The sequence below is a fragment of the Euprymna scolopes genome, chromosome 38 (genome assembly GCF_053919585.1).
Source record: "Euprymna scolopes isolate OS-2025 chromosome 38, ASM5391958v1, whole genome shotgun sequence".
Lineage (NCBI taxonomy): Eukaryota > Metazoa > Mollusca > Cephalopoda > Sepiida > Sepiolidae > Euprymna > Euprymna scolopes.
The window spans coordinates 59,316,035-59,336,722 of record NC_136519.1 but is presented as its reverse complement, the minus strand read 5'-3'; the positions used below and the strand labels follow the sequence as shown (position 1 = coordinate 59,336,722).

At 30.5% G+C, this 20,688-nt stretch overlaps 1 protein-coding gene across 1 annotated transcript in view; it reads left to right on the top strand.

Annotated features, from left to right (window-relative positions):
• LOC145263164 (amine oxidase [flavin-containing]-like) overlaps nucleotides 1-20,688 on the top strand; it is a 156,488-nt gene that overhangs the window by 77,894 nt on the left and 57,906 nt on the right. The window contains exons 6-8 of the mRNA XM_080120180.1: nucleotides 12,573-12,714; nucleotides 15,394-15,454; nucleotides 17,595-17,683. Coding sequence (XP_079976306.1) covers nucleotides 12,573-12,714; nucleotides 15,394-15,454; nucleotides 17,595-17,683 — 292 coding nt within the window. The remainder of the gene's footprint in view (nucleotides 1-12,572; nucleotides 12,715-15,393; nucleotides 15,455-17,594; nucleotides 17,684-20,688) is intronic.

The window sequence follows — 20,688 nt, the reverse complement described above, 5'->3', positions numbered from 1 at the left end:
CAGATTTTCTTTAATAAACCAGTGGGGCCCAGTTGACTCGAGTCAGCACCCCTTTGTTGGCCTGCCGAATCTATCCACTCACACAACAATTACACAAACTATGAGCGAACATACATATCCCCAATTCTCAAGTCATGTTATCATACACTGTCACATGCAATATTCACACTTACAGGACACAGCATGCGCACAAACTATTAGAATGCCTTCATTCTTGTCTGCCGATTCAAAAGACAATTTATTCATTGAAATATTTCTTAACGACACCATATTACCTGTTCATTAAATAAAGCATCCCCGAGTTCGAAAAGATACATTAAAGAACTGAAAACGACCGAAATGTTGGGAAAAGTACTCAAGATGAGAACAGTAGTCCGAAGAATTTAAATAATACGAATAATGAATCGTCATCTAAAAAATTCAGAACTGAAACGAAGCTTATCTTTTGGTGCCATTTGGTTTTGCTGGTGTATGTGGCACAACCATGCTGACATACCGGTTCTCGTTAGATCACTATGGTGTCAGTACTCAACAGGCGAATACAAGATGCTGTATGTGCTCTCTGCTTCTCTTGGTATTGTTTCTAGTCATCCTCGACTTCTCCTTGTCACTGAAATCAAGCAGTGCCAACTCAAGAGGTTTGGGATTGTGCAACTCTTGCTTGACAATTACATACGCCAGTACTCTTACAAGGAGTAACCATTGTCATCCGATGCAGAACGGAGGTCATCATCATGTAGCAACACAAACCCAGGTTTATTTTATATATCCTATTACATAGAAATGATAATGCATCATCACATATATTGTACGCGTCAGATGTTGATCAGGATTTGTTTCAATGGCTGATAACTAGAAACCGAGCGAACCTATGTTTGTGGGAATATTATTTACACATATAGAATATAATCGCGAAATTATGCCACTGCTTTTAAAAAAAAAATATCCTCATATATATATATATATATATATATATATATATATATATATATATATAGATAACTACTTCGTTTAGTCACATAAATTAATATACGAAAGTATAAATTTATGCATAAACTTTAAGTATTTACTTCAACAGTGCTCAATACGTATGTAGAGCTAGGTAGTAAGTTATAAAATATATATAGCGATTAAACTATATATATATATATATATATATATATAAGCTACATATACATGATTTTGTCATATTCTCTGTAGCTTAATTGTCATATATATTTTATAACTTATATATATATATGTATATATATACACACACACACACATATATATATATATATATATGTGTGTGTGTGTATATATATATATAATCGAGGTAAGACACTGATTATAAATCAGATGAAAAATCCTGATAGATATTACTTGAAGTAATGCTTTCAGGGCGATCCTAGAAGCTCAATATTTAAGAATAGAGCAATATATAAGTTTAGTGCTTATATTTAAATTCTGAAAAACAACATATAGACACAAATATTCGAATTAAGAATTTATTGTTTGACAAAAGAAATATATAGAAGGGGTTATGTTGATTTCCTTAATCCATGGATTTTCAATAATTGCTCATATCATCAGAGGAAATGAAATGCAGTTTGCAAAATGTTCAGCTTTTAAGCACAAATATTGAAAATAGTTTTTTGAGTGGTGAATGATAATTATATGGAAATAATTATAGGAAAAAGGAATTTGATACAATCTGGGCAGTCCATTATCGGAAGGAGTACAATTGCCTCCGGGGTTATAAATCCAAGTAGGCAGAATATTGGTCCAGAGGAGAAGGTAGTAATGCCATATAACAAAAAAAAGCGTGTTTCTCCTTATTAATTTTCCGAAAGGTATACGGGGCAACTTTATTCGTTGGTGCGTTAAGTGTGTTTTGGTCGATCAAATCCAAAATCTTTTTAAGTGTTGGCACAGTGTATCAGATGTTGGATGGATATACCATCCCATTGTATATATCCCCGTGGATAATAGAATTTGAGCATTGAATTATGTATGCAATGGACCTCGAAATCAATGGTATGGGTAGCAGAATAATCCGTGAGATGATATTCAGAACGATGCGTTGGACGACTAGCTTCTGGTGTGAGTCCCGGTAAAGTGCTGGTCAGCTTTCTTGTTGATAGTGGGTAAGGGAAGCCTTTTAGATGGAGGAAAGAGGAGGGTGGGGTGAGTAGAGAGGGTAAAGAGAGAAGGGGGAGGGTTAAGATTGGGCGAGCAGGCAGGTGCTTAATAGAATTTCTTCGGGGGGGGTTATATTTTATTAAACTGTGTAAAAGTGTTGAACTCTTAATTTTAAGTTCAAATAGGAAATGGATATTCTTGTGCTTTTAAATGGGATTGTGTATGAGATGGGGTGGGCGTGCTGTTTTGCTGAGCGGATGGGTGAGTGGGTGATGTGGAGATGGGGACGAGTCATGGTCTGAAGTTTTGGAATGCTTGGGGATTACTTATTTAAGTAAGTTTAAGGTTGAGTGCTTTTAATTTTGAGGGTATATTTAAAAGTAACTTCATTACCTGAGATGCAGTTTGTTCATCACGCTTGTTGTCGTAGTGTGATCTGGTTTAATTAAATTTATTTAAAATGTATATATTTCTGTTTGGAGGCGATCTCTGGATGAGTTGGCTTTGCTTTTCGTTGGGTTGGAATCGATGTTTGAGTGAATGCTTTATATACTGTGTTAATTAGCTATTTTTATAGTGGGAGGACTTGATGTAAATTCGGGGCTGGGCGTGAGGTTGTGCATATATACACCCACAGACACACATACATAACATATGCACATATACACATACACATACATATATGTGCATATATATATATATATAGCATACACATACGAATGCACACTGATCCATACCATGCATACACACATACACACTTATATACAGACGCATCCTTATATTCATGCACATGTGTACACAATTACATATATACACATCATAAAACATACACGCATGCACACATATGAAAAAAAGCGCACACACAGGGAACTACATATACATCCAGGCGCGCCTGCATACGCGATGTATCGGGTGTACAGCTGCGTCCATATACACGGCCGAACATTCCGAACGTGTGCAAACATGCAAGTCACAGCCACACATGCATACCATCGTATACATACAGCAAATAAACATATCTACATAAGTGTTATGTCTATACATTCCTTTTGTCAAACAATAAATTCTTAATTCGAATATATATATTTTTTTTATTATATTTTTACCTCAAACAAGGCAGATTGCCACTTTGGTGTAGGGGGCTACTATCAGGGGTAACATCTACTGGGGTACTATGTGGGGATTTGGGCAGCAAGATGTCTGTTTACGATACACTTGAACTTTTGCATGTCAGTACAGTTTGGGGAAGCAGGGACCTGGAATGGAATTCCAAAGTCTAGCGGTTCTGGGAAGAAACTACTGGAGTAGAAAGATCTTTTACATCTAGGGATCTTTACTGTGTGGGGGTGAGATTTAGTTGCCTGTCGGGTTTGTCGAGTGTGTTTACGTCGTGGGGGAACAAGTGCTTGCAGTTCGTTAGAGCATTCTCCATTAAAATACTTGTAGAACAGGCAGAGGGTTGCAACATTTCGTCGATGGGACAGAGGCTGGAGCTTAGATTCCAGTTCAGGGCCTCTCTTTTGAACCTTGTCTAGGAGGAGAGACTAGTAGCAGATGCACCAGCCCAAATATGACAGCAATACTCCATACATGGGCGAATGGTGGCCGTATAGAGGTACAGGATACTTTCGAGTGTTAGTAATTTTCGAGTACGGTAGAAAGAGCCTACCTTCTTTGCAGCAGCCCTGGCAATGCTTTCAATGTAATTGTTCCAAATCATGTTTCCTGTGAATGTTAGGCCAAGGAGTTTGAAAGATGTACTCTCAGATAAAGAGTCGTTGGCCATTGCTATAGGTGGTAGAGAAGGTTTCTTGGAATTATTGAAGGAAACTAGTTTAGTCTTGGCGGCATTGAACGTGGCCATCCATTTTTGTCCCCATTCCACTACAGATTGGAGGTCATCCTCTAGTGTTTCTGCCATTTCTTTAGATATGTGTGTATTTGTTTTCCTGTGCCTGCTATAGAGTGTGGTGTCATCAGCATATATACCCATCTCAGAGGCAATTTTGTCGGGGAGGTCATTTATGAATATTAGGAACAACAGAGGTCCAAGGATAGATCCCTGGGGCACTCCCGCTTTTATATCATATTGTTTAGATGTACGACCATCGAGGACAACCTGGACTTTTCTCTTATCTAAGAAGGATTTAATTATGTAAAGTATTCTACCAGTGATACCGTATGATCTAATTTTCCTGAGGAGACCCTCATGCCATACTCTGTCAAAAGCCTTAAATATATCTAGAGCTACCGCTCTGCCCTCCCCGGCTTTGTCCAATGAGTGGTATATACGCTCAGAGATTACAGTTAGAATGTCTGCTGTGGAACAGGCTTATCTAAATCCATATTGTTGGCCAGTCAGAAGTTTAGCATCTGTAAGGTGATGGACTAGAGCATGGTTAATTAAGGTCTCAAATATTTCGGCAAAAAGTGGGAGGATGCTAATGGGCCCGTTCTTTCGCCAGAATTCTTGAAAACTGGTACCACAGAAGCAGTTTTTCAACAGCTCGGAAAGCAAGATTCATTAAGGCATTTGTTGTAGAGTTTAGAGAGAACTGGCGCTACTTCAGCTAAGCAGTTTTTTAATAGCACAGTTGGGATGAGATCGGGTCCACATGCTTTTGAAGTGTCAAGGTTTTTTATGATAGCATGCACCTTAGCAGGAGTGATTTTCAGATCGTCTAGCGTGGCGTCTGTCCGCATAGGAAAGTCAGGTAGGGTTGGTTGAGAGGGTCCAGTGTGGAGTTTGAGGCAAACCGACTGACAAGCATGTTAGCCTACTCGGTTGCTGAGCAAACAACTTCGTGATTGTTAGTTAGTGGGGGAATTGTTGATTGCCCATTATTTACTACACTGTTGTAGATTTTCCAGAAGTCACGAGTTCCTAATTTTTGTGCTTCGATGCGTTTTTTAATGGTTTCAGTAAATTCTCTTTTAGCTGTCGCTATTTCTTTCTTACCGTTACTTCTAGATTCTATATACTTTTGTCTGTTTGAACTGGACTTATGTTGGTTAAATCTGCGGTATGCATGCTGCCTTTGAGCAATGGCAGTTGCGCAAGTTGAAGCAAACCATCGAGGAGAGTGGGGCTTGCTATAAACTTTCCGCATGGGGACATGTGCTTCAATTGCAGTTTTAAACCATTCAGTGGTCTCATTTGCGCACTTCAGCAGGAAGAGAAAAAATATTTTCCCATGGGGTATCTCTGATAAGGTCACTGATGGCTTCCCAGTCAGCCTTTTTATAAATATTTATTTTATATCTCGTTGCTTTGAGCACTGGCTCTTCAGTTTTGGGTCTAGAGTTTAGGGCGATTTCAACCATTATCACTGCATGATCAGCGTTCCCAAGTGGGCTGTCAGCATTTGTTATACAATCATCGGGAACTGTGGTCATAAACAGACTTAGAGGTGATGCGTGTTGTTCTTGCTGGTCAGAGAAACGGGTTGGGAACGTAACAATTTGTGATATGGAGTGAGATATAGAGAAGCTATGTGTTGTGCTGCCCGCTGCGTCTGTGTAAGAAGAGAATCAAAGCCAGTTTTTGAGGTAGACATTACAGTCACCAAATATATGTACTTGTGCGCTAGTGTCGAGGGAGATTGCTGTGTCTATGCTGTCGGAGACTTTGTTTATTAGGGTGCAGTTCTGGGTCAAGGGAGAGCGGTAGAGAAAATAAAAGTAGTGTTGTGTTGCATGTTAAGTCTAAAGCACATAAAGGCTTGATCGTCCGATTCTAGTTTTGTTTCTCTAGTCAAGGGAAGGGTATTACGAATATAAACTCCAAGTCCGTGCATATGTCTGTCAGAGTCCTTACGGCAAAGTGGGAGATATCCAGGCATGTTAAATGTTATATGTGTCTATATGTTTTTTTTCAGAATTTAAATATAATCACTAAACATATATATATATATATATATATATATATATATATATATATATATATATGTGTATATATATATATTTCTGTAGAAATATATTTTCTTATAATATATACCAATCCATATTTAAGAAGCTTAATGTAATTACAGAGCAATATAGAGAATAAATGACAAAAAACTATATTCCAAAATTCATGATGTTGACCATCTTATAAGTCAACTGAATTAAAGAAAAAAAATATAAGATAGTCAACATCATGAATTTTGGAATATAGTCTTTTGTCATTTATTTCCCCCTCCTCTCTCTCTCTCTCTTTCTGTCTGTCTGTCTCTCTCTCTCTCTCTCTATATATATATATATATATATATGGTTAAAATTATAGAGCGCCTATAAAAAAAAGAGTTTAAACCTAGGTTAAAATTTGTACAGTTAAAAGTTGAGAGCAAATATAAAATATTTAAGAGTAGATTGTAATATTTATTTATTTAAAACCTCTTTCAATAATTTTAGCTGAGTTTTATACCAAATTCAATCCAATATTCAAAATGATTCATTGTCATACTAAAAGTTGTTTCTTATTTTTTCAGGTAATATTTGATTGCCGTACTATAATAGTATATTCAATTGGGAATGGCTCCAAAGAAGCAGCTTTCAGAGATTAAAAGGGCACAAGTTGTTGCTTTATTTGGTAAAGGATATTTTTAAGAAGAAAATTTTAGGAAGATGTTCAAGGAAGGGAGTTCAAACCCGATTAAAAGGCACACGGAAACAAAGTCTTCAAAAAAATAGAAAAGGCCGTAAAATGTCAACAATCACCAGATCATTGAAGACGGATTTTTGAAAAGTGTAGGAAAAAAAGTTCTTCAGAGCTGCTGCTGAACTTAGGGAGAATGCAAACAAAAATATATCAGCTCGGACAATGAGAAAAAATTATCAGAAGCGAGATTAAAAGAATGCAAAGCAAGTAAAAAGCCATACTTGTCTAAGGCCAACAAAAAAGAAACGATTGGAATTTGCAAAAAAAAAAAGAAAAACATGAAAATTAGACACCTGATGATTAAGCCAAAATTGTTTGGTCTGACGAAAGTAATGTGAAGATAAGTAAACAGCTACTATTTCCTAAACTTTCACAGTAACAATTGAAATGTTTATGTGAATACACATCCATAACATCTATTCCAAAAATCGTAGCAAATTCTCATTTGTTTCATCAGATTTTAGCACCCTTGTAGCGGTTTATGTTCGACGTAGGGAAGGAAGGCATTTTGTCCTTATTGTGTGGTGCTAACTCTCAAATTTGGAGGAGGAGGAGGTGTAATGGATATTTATACACATGTGAGAGCAGAATGAACTTCACAATTTATACTAAGATGCTGGACCAGGTTTACCGAAACTCTTTGACTAAAATATTAAATAATGACATTCAAAGTGATGTAATCTTCCAACAAAACAATGCTTCATGCCATACGTTTGAATAGTTCGAGAAAAAAAGGGATTACAGTGATGAAGTAACCCCCACAATACCCAGACCTAAATTCCATTACAACTTTGTGGTTGCATCTGGGGGGAAAGAGTGTGAATGCACAAATGTTCATAAAAAAGCATTAAAGGCGAAACTTCATGAAAATAAATCCAATCACTTTAAATAATTTATCCAATAACGAATGCAAAATCGAATAAAATCTGTTATAAAGGCAAAAGGAGGACATACGAAATATTGATTGTTGTTAAAATAGATTTATTAATATAAGCATTCTTAACCATAAAATATATAAGTTTGACTCATAATTTTCGTTGGTGCTCATAATTTTGACCAAAGTTCTATATATATAGTTGTATATATATAGTTGTATATATATAGTTGTATATATATAATTGTATATATAAAGTTGTGTGTATAAAGTTGTATATATATGGTTGTATATATATAAGTTGTATATATATGGTGGTATATATATACAGTTGTATATATAAAATTGTATATATATATAAACCTGTATATATAAAGTTATATGAATAGAGTTGTATATATAAAGTTGTATATATAAAGTTGTATATATAAAGTTGTATATATGAAGTTGTATGTATAAGGTTGTATATATAAGTTGTATATATATAGGTGTATATATAAAGTTGTATATATATCGTTGTATATGTAAAGTTGTATGTATAAAGTTGTATATATATAGTTGTATATATCTAGTTGTATATATACAGTTGTATATATATAGTTGTATGTATAAAGTTGTATATATAAAGTTGTATATATAAAGTTGTATATATATAGTTGTATATATAAAGTTGTATATATAAAGTTTTATATATATAGTTGTATACATATAGTTGTATATATAAAGTTGTATATATATACTTGTATATATATAGTTGTATATATAAAGTGGTATATATATATCGTTGTATATATATATATATTGTACATATATAGTTGTATATATAAATTTGTATATATATAGTTGTATATATATAGTTGTATATATAAAGTTGTATATATAAAGTTGTATATATACAGTAATATATATATAGTTGTATATATATAGTTGTATATATAAAGATGTATATATATAGTTGTATATATAAAGTTGTATATATACTTCTATATATACAGTTGTATATATAAAGTTGTATATATATAGTTGTATATATAATATTATATATATAAAGTTGTATATATAAAGTGTATATATACAGTTGTATATATATAGTTGCATACATAAAGTTATATATATAGTTGCATATATAAAGTTATATAGAGTTGTATATATAAAGTTATATATATAGTTCTGTATATAAAGTTGTATATATAAAGTTGTATATATAAAGTTGTATATATAAAGTTTTATATATAAAGTTGTATATACATATAGTTGTATATATATAGTTGTATATATATAGTTGTATATACAAAGTTGTATATATAAAGTTGTATACATATAGTTGTATATATATAGTTGTATGTATAAAGTTGTATATATATATATAATTGTATATATTGTTGTATATATGCAGTTGTATGTATAAATGTGTGTATATATATAGTTGTATATATAAAGTTGTATATATAACGTTGTATATATTACGTTGTATATATAAAGTTGTATATATACAGTTGTATATATAAAGTTGTATCTATAAAGTAGTATATACAAAGTTGTATATATATAGTTGTATATATAAAGTTTTATATATATATAGTTGTATATATAAAGTTGTATATATATAGTTGTATATATAAAGTTGTATATATAGTTCCATATATAAAGTTGTATATATAAAGTTTAATATATAAAGTTGTATATATATAGTTATATATATAATAATAATATATATATATATATAAAGTTGTATGGATAAGGTTGTATATATAAAGTTGTATATATATAATTGCATACATAATGTTATATATATAGTTGCGTATATAAAGTTATATATAGTTGTATATATAAAGTTATACATATACATATAGTTGCATATATGAAGTTATATATATAAAGTTGTATATATAAGGTTGTATATATATATAGTTGTATATATAATTTTATATATATAAAGTCGTATATAAAAATGTGTATATATAAAGTTATATATATAGTTGCATATATAAAGTTATATATATAGTTGTATATATTAAATTTTATTTATAAAGTTGTATATATAAAGTTGTATATATATATAGCTGTATATATATAGTAAAATGTATAGTTGCATATATAAAGTTATATATATAGTTGTATATATAAAGTTGTATATATATAGTTGCATATAAAAAGTTGTATATACATAGTTGTATATATGAATATTTATATATAAAGTTATATATATAGTTGTATATATATAGTTGTATATATAAAGTTTTATATATAAAGTTGTATATAAATATAGTTGTATATATGTAGTTGTATCTACAAAGTTGTATGTATTAAGTTGTATATATATAGTTGTATATATATATTTGTATACATAAAGTTGTATATATATAGTTTTATATATATAGATGTATATATCTAGTTATATATATAGTTGTATATATAAAGTTTTATATATAAAGTCGTATATATGTAGTTGTATATATAAAGTTGTATATATATAGTTGTATATATATATATAGTTGTATATAGCTTGTTGTATATATTAAGTTGTACATATGAGGTTGTATATATATAGGTATATATATATAGTTGTATATATATATAGTTGTATATATATAGTTGTATATATAAAGTTGTATATATATAGTTGTATATATATAGTTGTATATATACAGTTATATATATATAAATGTGTATATATATAGTTGTATATATTAAGTTGTATATATAAATTGTACATATATAGTTGTATATATAAAGTTGTATATATATAGTTGTATATATAAAGTTGTATATATAGTTTTATATATAAAGTTGATTATATAAAGTTGTATATATGTAGTTGTATATATAAAGTTGTATATATGAAGTTGTATGAATAAAGTTGTATATATATAGCTTTATATCAAAAGTTGTATATATAGTTGCATATATAAATTTATATATATATAGTTTTATATATAAAGTTATATATATATGGTTGCATATATAAAGTTATATATATAAAGTTGTATATATAAACTTGTATATACATAGTTGTATATATAATGTTATATACATAAATGTTTATGTATAAAGTTATATATATAGTTGCATCAATAAAGTCATATATATACTTGCATATATAAAGTTATATATGCATAGTTGTGTATATAAAGTTATATATATAGTTGTATATGTCAATTTGCATATATAAATATGTATATATAAAGTTGTATATATATATATAGTTATATATATAAAGTTATATATATAGTTGTATATATATAAAATGGTATATATAAAGTTATATATATAAAGTTATATATATAAAGTTGTATATAAAAAGTTGTATATATAAAGTTGTATATATATAGCTGTATATATAAAGTTGTATATATAAAGTTGTATATATATAGTTGTATATATACAGTTGTATATATAAATTTGTATATATATGGTTGTATATATAAAGTTGTATGTATAAAGTTGTGTATATATAGTTGCATATATAAAGTTGCATATATAGTTGTATATATAACGTTGTATATATAAAGTTGTATATATATGTAGTTTATGTATTGTTGAATATATATAGTTGTATATATAAAGGTATATATATAGGTGTGTATATAGTTGGATATATATTGTTGTATATATATAGTGTATATATATTTGTATATACAAAGTTGTATATATAAATTGTATGTATCAAGTTCTATATATAAAGTTGTATATATATAGTTGTATACATATAGTTGTATATATAAAGTAGTATATATAAAGTTGTATGTATAAACTTGCATATAAAGTTGTATATAAAGTTGTATATATAAAGTTGTATATATATAGTTGTATATATAAAGTTGTATACATAGTTGTATATATAAAGTTGTATATATATAGTTGTATATATATATTGCTGTATATATAAAATTGTATACATAAAGTTGTACATATATTGTTATATATATTTAGTTGTATATATATAAAGTTATATTTATAAAGTTGTATGTACATAGTTGCATATATAATGTAATATATATATATATATAAAGTTGTATATATATAGTTGTATATATATAGTTGTATATATAATGTTATATATATAAAGTTGTATATATAAAGTTGTATATATAAAGTTGTATATATATAGTTCCATATATAAAGTTATATATATAGCTTCATATATAGAGTTATATATATAGTTGTATATATAAAGTTATATATATAGTTGCATATATAAAGTTATATATGTAAAGTTGTATATAAAATGTTGTATATATAAATTTGTATATATATAGTTGCATACATAAAGTTATACATGTAGTTGCATATAGAAAGTTGTATATATAAAGTTATATATATATAGTTGCATATATAAAGTTATATATATAAAGTTGTATATATAAAGTTTTATATATAGTTGTATATATAATGTTGTAAATATTAAGTTGTATATAAAAAGGTGTATATATAAAGTTATATATATAGTTGCATATATAAAATAATATATACATAGTTGTATATATAAAGTTGTATATATAAAGTTGTATATATATAATTGTATATATATAGTTGTATATATAAAGTTTTATATATAATGTTATATATATATAGTTGTATATATATATAGTTGTATATATATAGTTGTATATATAAAGTTGTATATATAAGGTTTTATATATATTTAGTTGTATATATATAGTTGTATATACAAAGTTGTATATATAAAGTTGTATATATAATTGTATATATAAATTTGTATATATATAGTTGTATATATATATATATAAATTGTATATATAAAGTTGTCTATATATAGTTATATATATAGTTGCATATATAAAGTTATATATATATCGTTGTATATATAAAGTTGCATATATAAAGTTGTATATATATATAGTTGTATATATAAAGTTGTATATATAAAGTCATATAAAACTGAAACATTGAATTTTACTTTGCTTCTTCTTTCAGAGAAACGAAAGAATTTGTCCGAAGTTTCATTCAAGTTAATGTAACATCTGAACCTTACGAAACATCCTTGCTTTGGTTTTTATGGTATGTAAAAGGGGGTGGTGGCCCCCAACGGATCTATTCAACAACTAATGGAGGGCAGGTGAGACATGCATCGATCATTTTTTTAAAAGAAAATGTGTATAATCTTTTTTACTTGAATTCTTTACTTGCTTTATTTAATTTTTAATCAATTTTTCAAGGCGGAAATTATGTTTTTCGTCGAATTGTTTCGTATACTGCATATTGTCTACATCACTTGACCAATTGTTACGAAACTTTGTCATAAGAAAGGTCATGGTCTGACAGAATTAATAATTTTGGGAATTTTTTATGAAATTATAAGAAAACTTAAATAAAAATAACACTCATTATAAGGTATGTTTTATGAATAAATATTTAGTTTTGGATAACAAACAACTGATAACAAAGAAAAATATTGTTTTAATCTTTTTAAATGCATTTTTGTTTAAATCAAGATGAATACATAATAGAATTTTAATAATGAACCAATAATAAATAAATGCTTTCTTAAATGACGTTGGATGCGGTGATTTGATTGGTTCAACAGTTCAGTACCTTTCAGCGTTTTACGTAAACTATCCGTTAGCACGATTCTTATTCTGCATAATTACCTACACAGTTCATAACAGACATCACTCTGCCAAATTCCAGCATGATCATAGATATAGTTTTTTTATATATAGTTGTGAACATTTTCATAAAATACTTCATACAATGTGAAAAAAGTTAGGCTTAGATAAAACTTTTGTGCATTATTTAGTCAGGTGAAACTATGTGGTCTCGTTTGTTGATTTTTCAAATACTGTTTTAAATAATTATTTTCAATAAGCGGTATGTATGCTTATATTTACATTATTGACATATTGTTTTTCTAATGAAGCGATATTCATTTGAAGATCACATAAGTTATGTTAGTATTGTAGTATCATATGTCCTCGTTGCCATTTTAGAAAAATGTTAATGGAAATTCTTAAAAGTCTATTCTGCGACCAAAACATGTAAATTAATGATAGTAAGAATACATTAACGGCATGAATCAGTGATTTTTTTATTCACGTAAAAATCTCTCTTGAATATCTAACATGTCGAGATATATCCCCGTTGTGGAATGATTGGTTGCGTGACATTTGTGTAAAATAGAACACTATGTGAAAAACAGGTTAAATTAATTGAAATAGAGAAATGTGAAAATCAATTATTTACTGTCACCATTTTAGCTTATCTCGACGCCATGTTTGCGTAAGAGAAATAGAGTCGCTTAGAGTCTTGTTTTGAAGTTCGGAAGAAATTCATTTTAGGAAATAGTTTAGGAAATGGAAATCGAAAACTAAATTATTCCTTAATCTTAACAATGACGTCACCTCCTTCATAGATATACCAGCCTCTTGAGAAAAGAATCGATAACGTCTTAGCCATCATGACAGACAATATAATATAGTATAAATTAGATCATTTGCTGCATTCACTTCTGTTGTGGATGATCCTTTGGTTTCTTTGGCCACAAAGGTTACATTTAATGTTTTTCTGTATTATTACGCCCGCCAAAGAAGTTAGGAATCAGTCAGGATTATTTGTTTTATCACTATTTTCATTTGATTGTGTACATTCTATTTTTATTTGATTGTGTATTTAGTCTATTGCTTGATCAATCATCACAAAGCTTAGTCAAAATATCTATGCCAAAGTTCAAGGTGAAAGTCACACAACTTCGGTTCTGTTCAGTATAAAGACTTGATATTGTAGCTTATGAAGTCTGCATTTTATGTGACCTTGATCTTTTACTTGAACTTGAAAAGATATGGAGACGTAAAACCTTATGTGGCCTATTCTTACATTGTCAGGAGAAAGTATTAAAAATATGGAATATCCACACTATTATTTTACGCCGTTAATTTTTTTTTTTTTTTGCCACCGATTATGACATTCGAACGGCTATAACCCTCACTAAGGTCTCAGTAATTCTGCATCCTTCCAGTGGAGGTCTGGCTTATGCTTACGTTTTTCAGTCTTTCCACCCTCCTTGATTCGTCATGATCATTTTGTTTGGTGATGCTATATGAACGTGTGTGTGTGTGTGTGTGTGTGTGTGTGTGTGTGTGTGTGTGTGTGTGTGTGTGAGAGAGAGAGAGAGAGAGAGTGTGTGTGTGTGTGTGTGTGTGTGTGTGTGTGTGTGTGTGTGTGTGTGTGTGTGTGTGTGTGTGTTTGTGTGTGTGTGTGGAAGAATCGTTTCTGTGAGTTTCAGTCCTCGAGATGTTCTTTCTATGTTTTGTTTGAGTGTGATTTACCTGGTTAACATTTAGTATTTTATTTGGATTGATTTTCGTATTTGAGAATCTTCCTTCATATCTCTGTTGTTTTTATTATTGTCATTCATTCTTTGGTTTCATTCTTCTCTATGATTCCATTTTTTTCTCATCTATTTTCCAGATTTTCAGGATTGTTCTAGTGCTCTTACAATTATTGGCATTATACTGATTTTATTTATCGTCAATATTCTATTGTTGTCGTTGTTATCATTATTATTATTATTATTATTATTATTAGTAGTAGTAGTAGTAGTAGTAGTAGCAGCAAACCTAAGTTTCTAGCTAATTAAAATAATATGATAGGAATCATAATATGAGAGATGTGTGCCTATTTGTCGCCTTATCTTCCGAAAGGACTCAACATTGTCTCCGTATTTTAAACGCAAATCACAACCCAAATATTCTCATAAACATTTCTTGATTAATGTTTCTTGAATTCCGACTTTTTACAGGAACGAAAGTTTAATGGCGGTTCGCAGCAGATCAGTGAAAAATTGGCCGACAGATTAAAAGGTATTTTTTGTTTGTTTTTTACTATTGGCGTCATCATGTAACTATTTGGTTAATGAAGCAAGAATGGCTGCTAGCCGGAAGATGATATTAAAATTTATCAATAGTATGAATTGCGTTGAGTTCTTATGAAGCGGTCATGACACGAATTTGTTAACATTGGAGTTGAAAACAACCAAGTTGTAATCAGTAAAGAACCAGTTCTACGGCAATGTATTCAACGTATGGTAAACCTTTTCCAAAAATAAAACCTATCCGTGGAAATTCTGTCTGGTACTCGGTATTTAAAAGAGAATGAGGAATTATTTTTTCGTATTTATAAAAGACGATTTCTCGCTGTGCATGTTCTACAAGGATGAACCAGAGATTGAAGCTCAGTCAAACACCTTCAATAGAATAGAAAGAGACTATCAACGTCTCTACTGTGAGAAAGGGGTGGTAGAAGAGAAAAGAAATGACTATGGCTATATTTCGAAATCGATTTCTTAAAACATTTTATTCAGTCTGGTGCAAATGACCTTGGAGCGAATGAAAAATGAAATGACCTTGGAGCGAATTAAAGATATTTTTGAGGAACTAAAAACAATGAGGTTGACGAGTTGAGAAATGGACAACTGATTTTTGCATATAAATTAGCGGTGAAAAACAAACAAGAACAACAAAAACAAAACGATATAAACTAAAAACACAATGAAACGGCTTTTCCGTCTTTCCATTTTACACGCCATATTGGAATTTTACTGTTAATGGAGAGAAATGTGACATTGCACATAAGTCATATGACTTGAAAAAGATCCTGGCAAACTCCATACAATGAGAAATGAAGGCAAGAAACTAAAACAGAATGTAAGAGCCTGAAGTCGGCAAAATTCATCAATTTGTTCCTACTTCTTATTCGTTAACTCGCCGTCATTACGTAGTTTTAAGATTTGAGACAGGATCTGAGTGTTAAGAGTTTCATTGGAGATATATTCAGCCCCTAAAAAAGGCACTGTGTATTGGACACAATTAAAAATTGATTCCGTAAAGAAGGATTTCTTCTCCGACTGAGGACAAAGGCCAAGAAGTCTGTAATCTATGTATAAAAAACTATAAGAAAAAAGATCGTGGTCCTCGTCTATAACATGACTCTGATAAACGTACAGATATTTTTTAATGAAAATCATTCCAGGCAAGACATGAAGGGACTTGATGTAAGGAGAAAAAATACTACTTTAAGGATGAAACTAGCAAACGATAAGTGTTAAATTGGTTCCGATCCAGAAAACAGTAATTATTCGCCTTTTGTCAGAAACATCGCTTATGGAATGTGAGAATTAAAAGACAAAATAAATGAAACGAGTTATAAAAGCCTGCGACAATAAACCGAACGTCCTTTTCTACTTTCCTTTATTAATAATGAAATATTTATTGACATCAAAATATAAAGCAATAAAACTGAAAGCATTTTTAATCCTATTTTGAAAAAAAAAACTTTTTTTTCTTCTAAACGTTCTACAAGCAACACTGGGTAAACACTGCTAGAAATATCAAACAAGTCATTTGCTATAAAATGAAAACATTAGAAACGGAGTGACGCAGTTTTTGTTTTTCATTAAATGAAAAATGGAAATCATCTTTATTGAATTTTCTCTGACACTTTCGATGGAATTCACGCTAATCATAGAAGACTTTGTAATATGTGTACTTTTTTGCTGCATTATTTTTCTCCTCAATTTGGTGGTGATGTAAAATCCGCGAGCGATTGCCCTAAAAGATAATGTTGAACGTCTAATATTTTTGACAGTTGTATTCAAGTCACATTTGGATGATGATGCGAATCACGTGTCTAGTTAGGAATGCAGCAAAGAAATGTATTTGTATCAAGCGGTGTTGCATATGTTTCTAAAATTACAGATAACACTTTTTTATTTGACAATCAAGAAGTTCGATTTGTTTTGACTAAAGGTTCGATAGACAACCTCAGTGAAATAGTCAGGAGCAGATTTGTAGCCATAAATTAACCCGGAAAACATGTTCAACCTATCCATTACTGACCGTGCTGTAAGAGAGTAAGAAAACATCTTCCTTATGTGCATCATAATTTGGATTTGTTTGATAAAACTTTAATATCATTTTTCTCGCCCGAAATATATTTTTTCAGGCAAAGTGCTGTTGGAATGTCCAGTCAATTATATTGAATATAACAGCGACGGTACAACAATTAAGGACAACAACGGGAACGTATACACTGTAAGTTGAACGAGCATCATTTGGATCTTCATTATTGAAATATGTGTGCACTTATGTAGCCATCGAATCTTTATGCTTATAATTATGTATGTTAGCTGTGCCTATCCGGCGTTGCCTGCGATACAGTAATGTCATCTTAGTTTTTAATAAAAATGTATGTCACATATGATTTTACTAATACACAGATAGAAGTAGACATTTTCTTATCCCACCCACCCCTGCAAAACATTTACAACAAACACTCGTTAAGCTACAACCACTGTCAACAATTTTCCCCAATATCAGTGGCGTAGCAACCGTTTCTGCCTACTACATCTAGTTTCCACACCCCGCTTGATACTTAAACCGGTCAACTGAATCAAGACGTCCCAGCGATGTGTAGATGCAGAAAAGAACGAGAATAACCGGTCCAGTGTGCCAAAAAATGTAACAGAGTGAACCGCTACAGAAGTTGCAAGCCAGATTTAGTGAATGGTTGTACATAGCACAAATAGAGTTTTTTTTTTGGTTGATTTTGGAGATGCGTTTCTGCATACATGATAGGTGGCCTGCTACAACAGCGGCATTGTCAAATGCCTGGCCAACCTGAATCCCATCGTTCTCCAGTTCTCTCAAAATCAGTTCAGAAATTTCCTCTGCGCTTTTACCCTTTGTCACGATGAAGCGGAGAAACAACTCCCCTACCTTCTCACCTGGTCTTTGTAATATACATCAGGAGTGCTATCAAAAATTATGCAAAAATACTTGCATTCCTTGATCTTATCCGAGATTTTCTTTCTCACCTGTTTTGCCAAAATGCTTACAAATTCATTTCTTTCCCAGATTAACTTTCACCAAATGTTCAAGAAGCACAGGGTCATACTTGACCAATATATTTACCAACTCTAAAAAAAAATTCCCTTTGTTTTCTTGACGTCTTTCAGCATCATGGATGTCTTCCCAGTGACCTAGCAATGCCAGGTTCTGCTTGGCGAGAAACCTTATGATATCCAGCAATCTAGTTAGTATTTCCCACCACTTTTGAGTGTTCTTCTCAATAAGATTTTGCTTTACTTTGGCCATTACCTTTCCTTCAGCAAGTTGGATCACTAGGTCCTTCCAGCTGAGAAACGCCTGAGCATGAGATGTGCTAGCTTTGTGTTCATATACTTTTGGAGTTAATTTCCATAAATCATAAACCTCACATCAGCAGAAAACTCGACAGTCTAGTTGAAAACAGTTTGTAGCAGAAGCAAAATAAGGCTTGTCTGGAAGGAGAATATACCATCCATGTTCACACTGTTCCACAAAACTCGATAGAACCGTTTTTTTTTTAAGTTTTTTTCTTGTTAATTTTCTGACATCGCCTTTTGTTTCCATTCCTGATCACGCTACGTTTTTTAATTCGCAATCGAGGTGCTGCACAGCAGCAGATTTCCGCCTGACAAGCAGTGCGTAAATTTCATGGTTAACTGCAACAGGCCATAGATCAACATCGGTAAAATCGGTTGCAGTATATGTTTTCGTGGCAACTAGTGATTGCCTTTCTAATTCTTCAACTTCAAGTGTATCATCACCATTGAGAGTTTTTGATGTATCAACGCTGTCAATGTTGACTTCCGAAGTAAGAGTATCAACGTTAGCAATATCAACTGTATCTTCAGTCTCAGCATGATTTTCGCCTTTTGTTTCCGCCATTTCCGACATAGAAATATTTTCGATGAATTTCAACAACGCGCCTTTATTCTTTTTTGCTTCGTCTTCTTTTGTTTTTCGCTCTTTACGCAATGCAGCACTGCTCTTCTCCATTCTCTTTATTACGGTACCTTCTTTGAAAATATTCTGAAAAAAATAAAAATACTATTTTTAAAAAAGCACGTTGTTTTGTTGTTCCGTACTAGTACCGCAAAAGGTGAGATATCCCCCATAGTTTTCTGAGATATTTATTCCTAAGAATATATATATACTAGAGAGACTAGTTTTTTCTCCTTTTCTTTAAATTTCTTTTGTGTTTGTGTGTATGCTTTTTTCCTTTCAAGATTTCTTTTGTCTACCTTTATTTTTTATTTTGCATCGAGTGTAGATTTATTTATATATTTTTGTCCGTCTCTTTTTAAGACCTTTCTAAAACGTTGTGTTTTCCTCTTTTTGCTTTGCTTATTTATCTTTTTCTATTGATAATTAGATAAACATATAGACAGTCAGATAAACAGATAAGTTGTACTTTTAACACTTTTATACTTTTATTTATATTCAAATACACATTCATATCATATAAACCTCATTAAATTCTTTGAATATTATTAACTTGGAATAGAATAACCTGGAATGGAATATATATATATATATATATATATATATATATATATATATATTAGGTCTCCGCTAATCAAGCCAGAAATGTCTCGTGATACGGGGTCCGAATCGTTCGACTGGTAGTAATCGTGACACCCTGCACTGAAGATTTCCGAAAGGATGAAACACTAGTGTCTGTAGGTATTTAATTATTATAACAGAAAATAATTATATATATATATATATATATATATATATATATATATATACATATATTCCATTCCAGGTTATTCTATATATATATATATATATATATATATATATATATATATAGTAATTTATAAAATATATATGGCGATTAAGCTACACTGAATATTCTGCGTTTCATCCACTATAGGATTCGTCAGGCTTATGCGCGAATTTTGTGGTTGCTTCTTGTTTTTATATGTGTTGAGGATTTCTAGTTAGCCAATCAGCTTTCTAGTATCCACCGCGCCCCCTCCTATCAGCCAATGGGCATGCATTTTATCGAACAAAGGATCTGTTTTAGAACTAGGTTGGTGGTTTAAGGTAGATCTTTTCCTTCCTTTTTTTATATATATAAATATACCTATGTGTACACACATACATGCACATATATATACATATATATATATATATATATATATATATATATATATATATATATATATACATATATGTGTGATCGTTTATGTATATTCATGTTTATT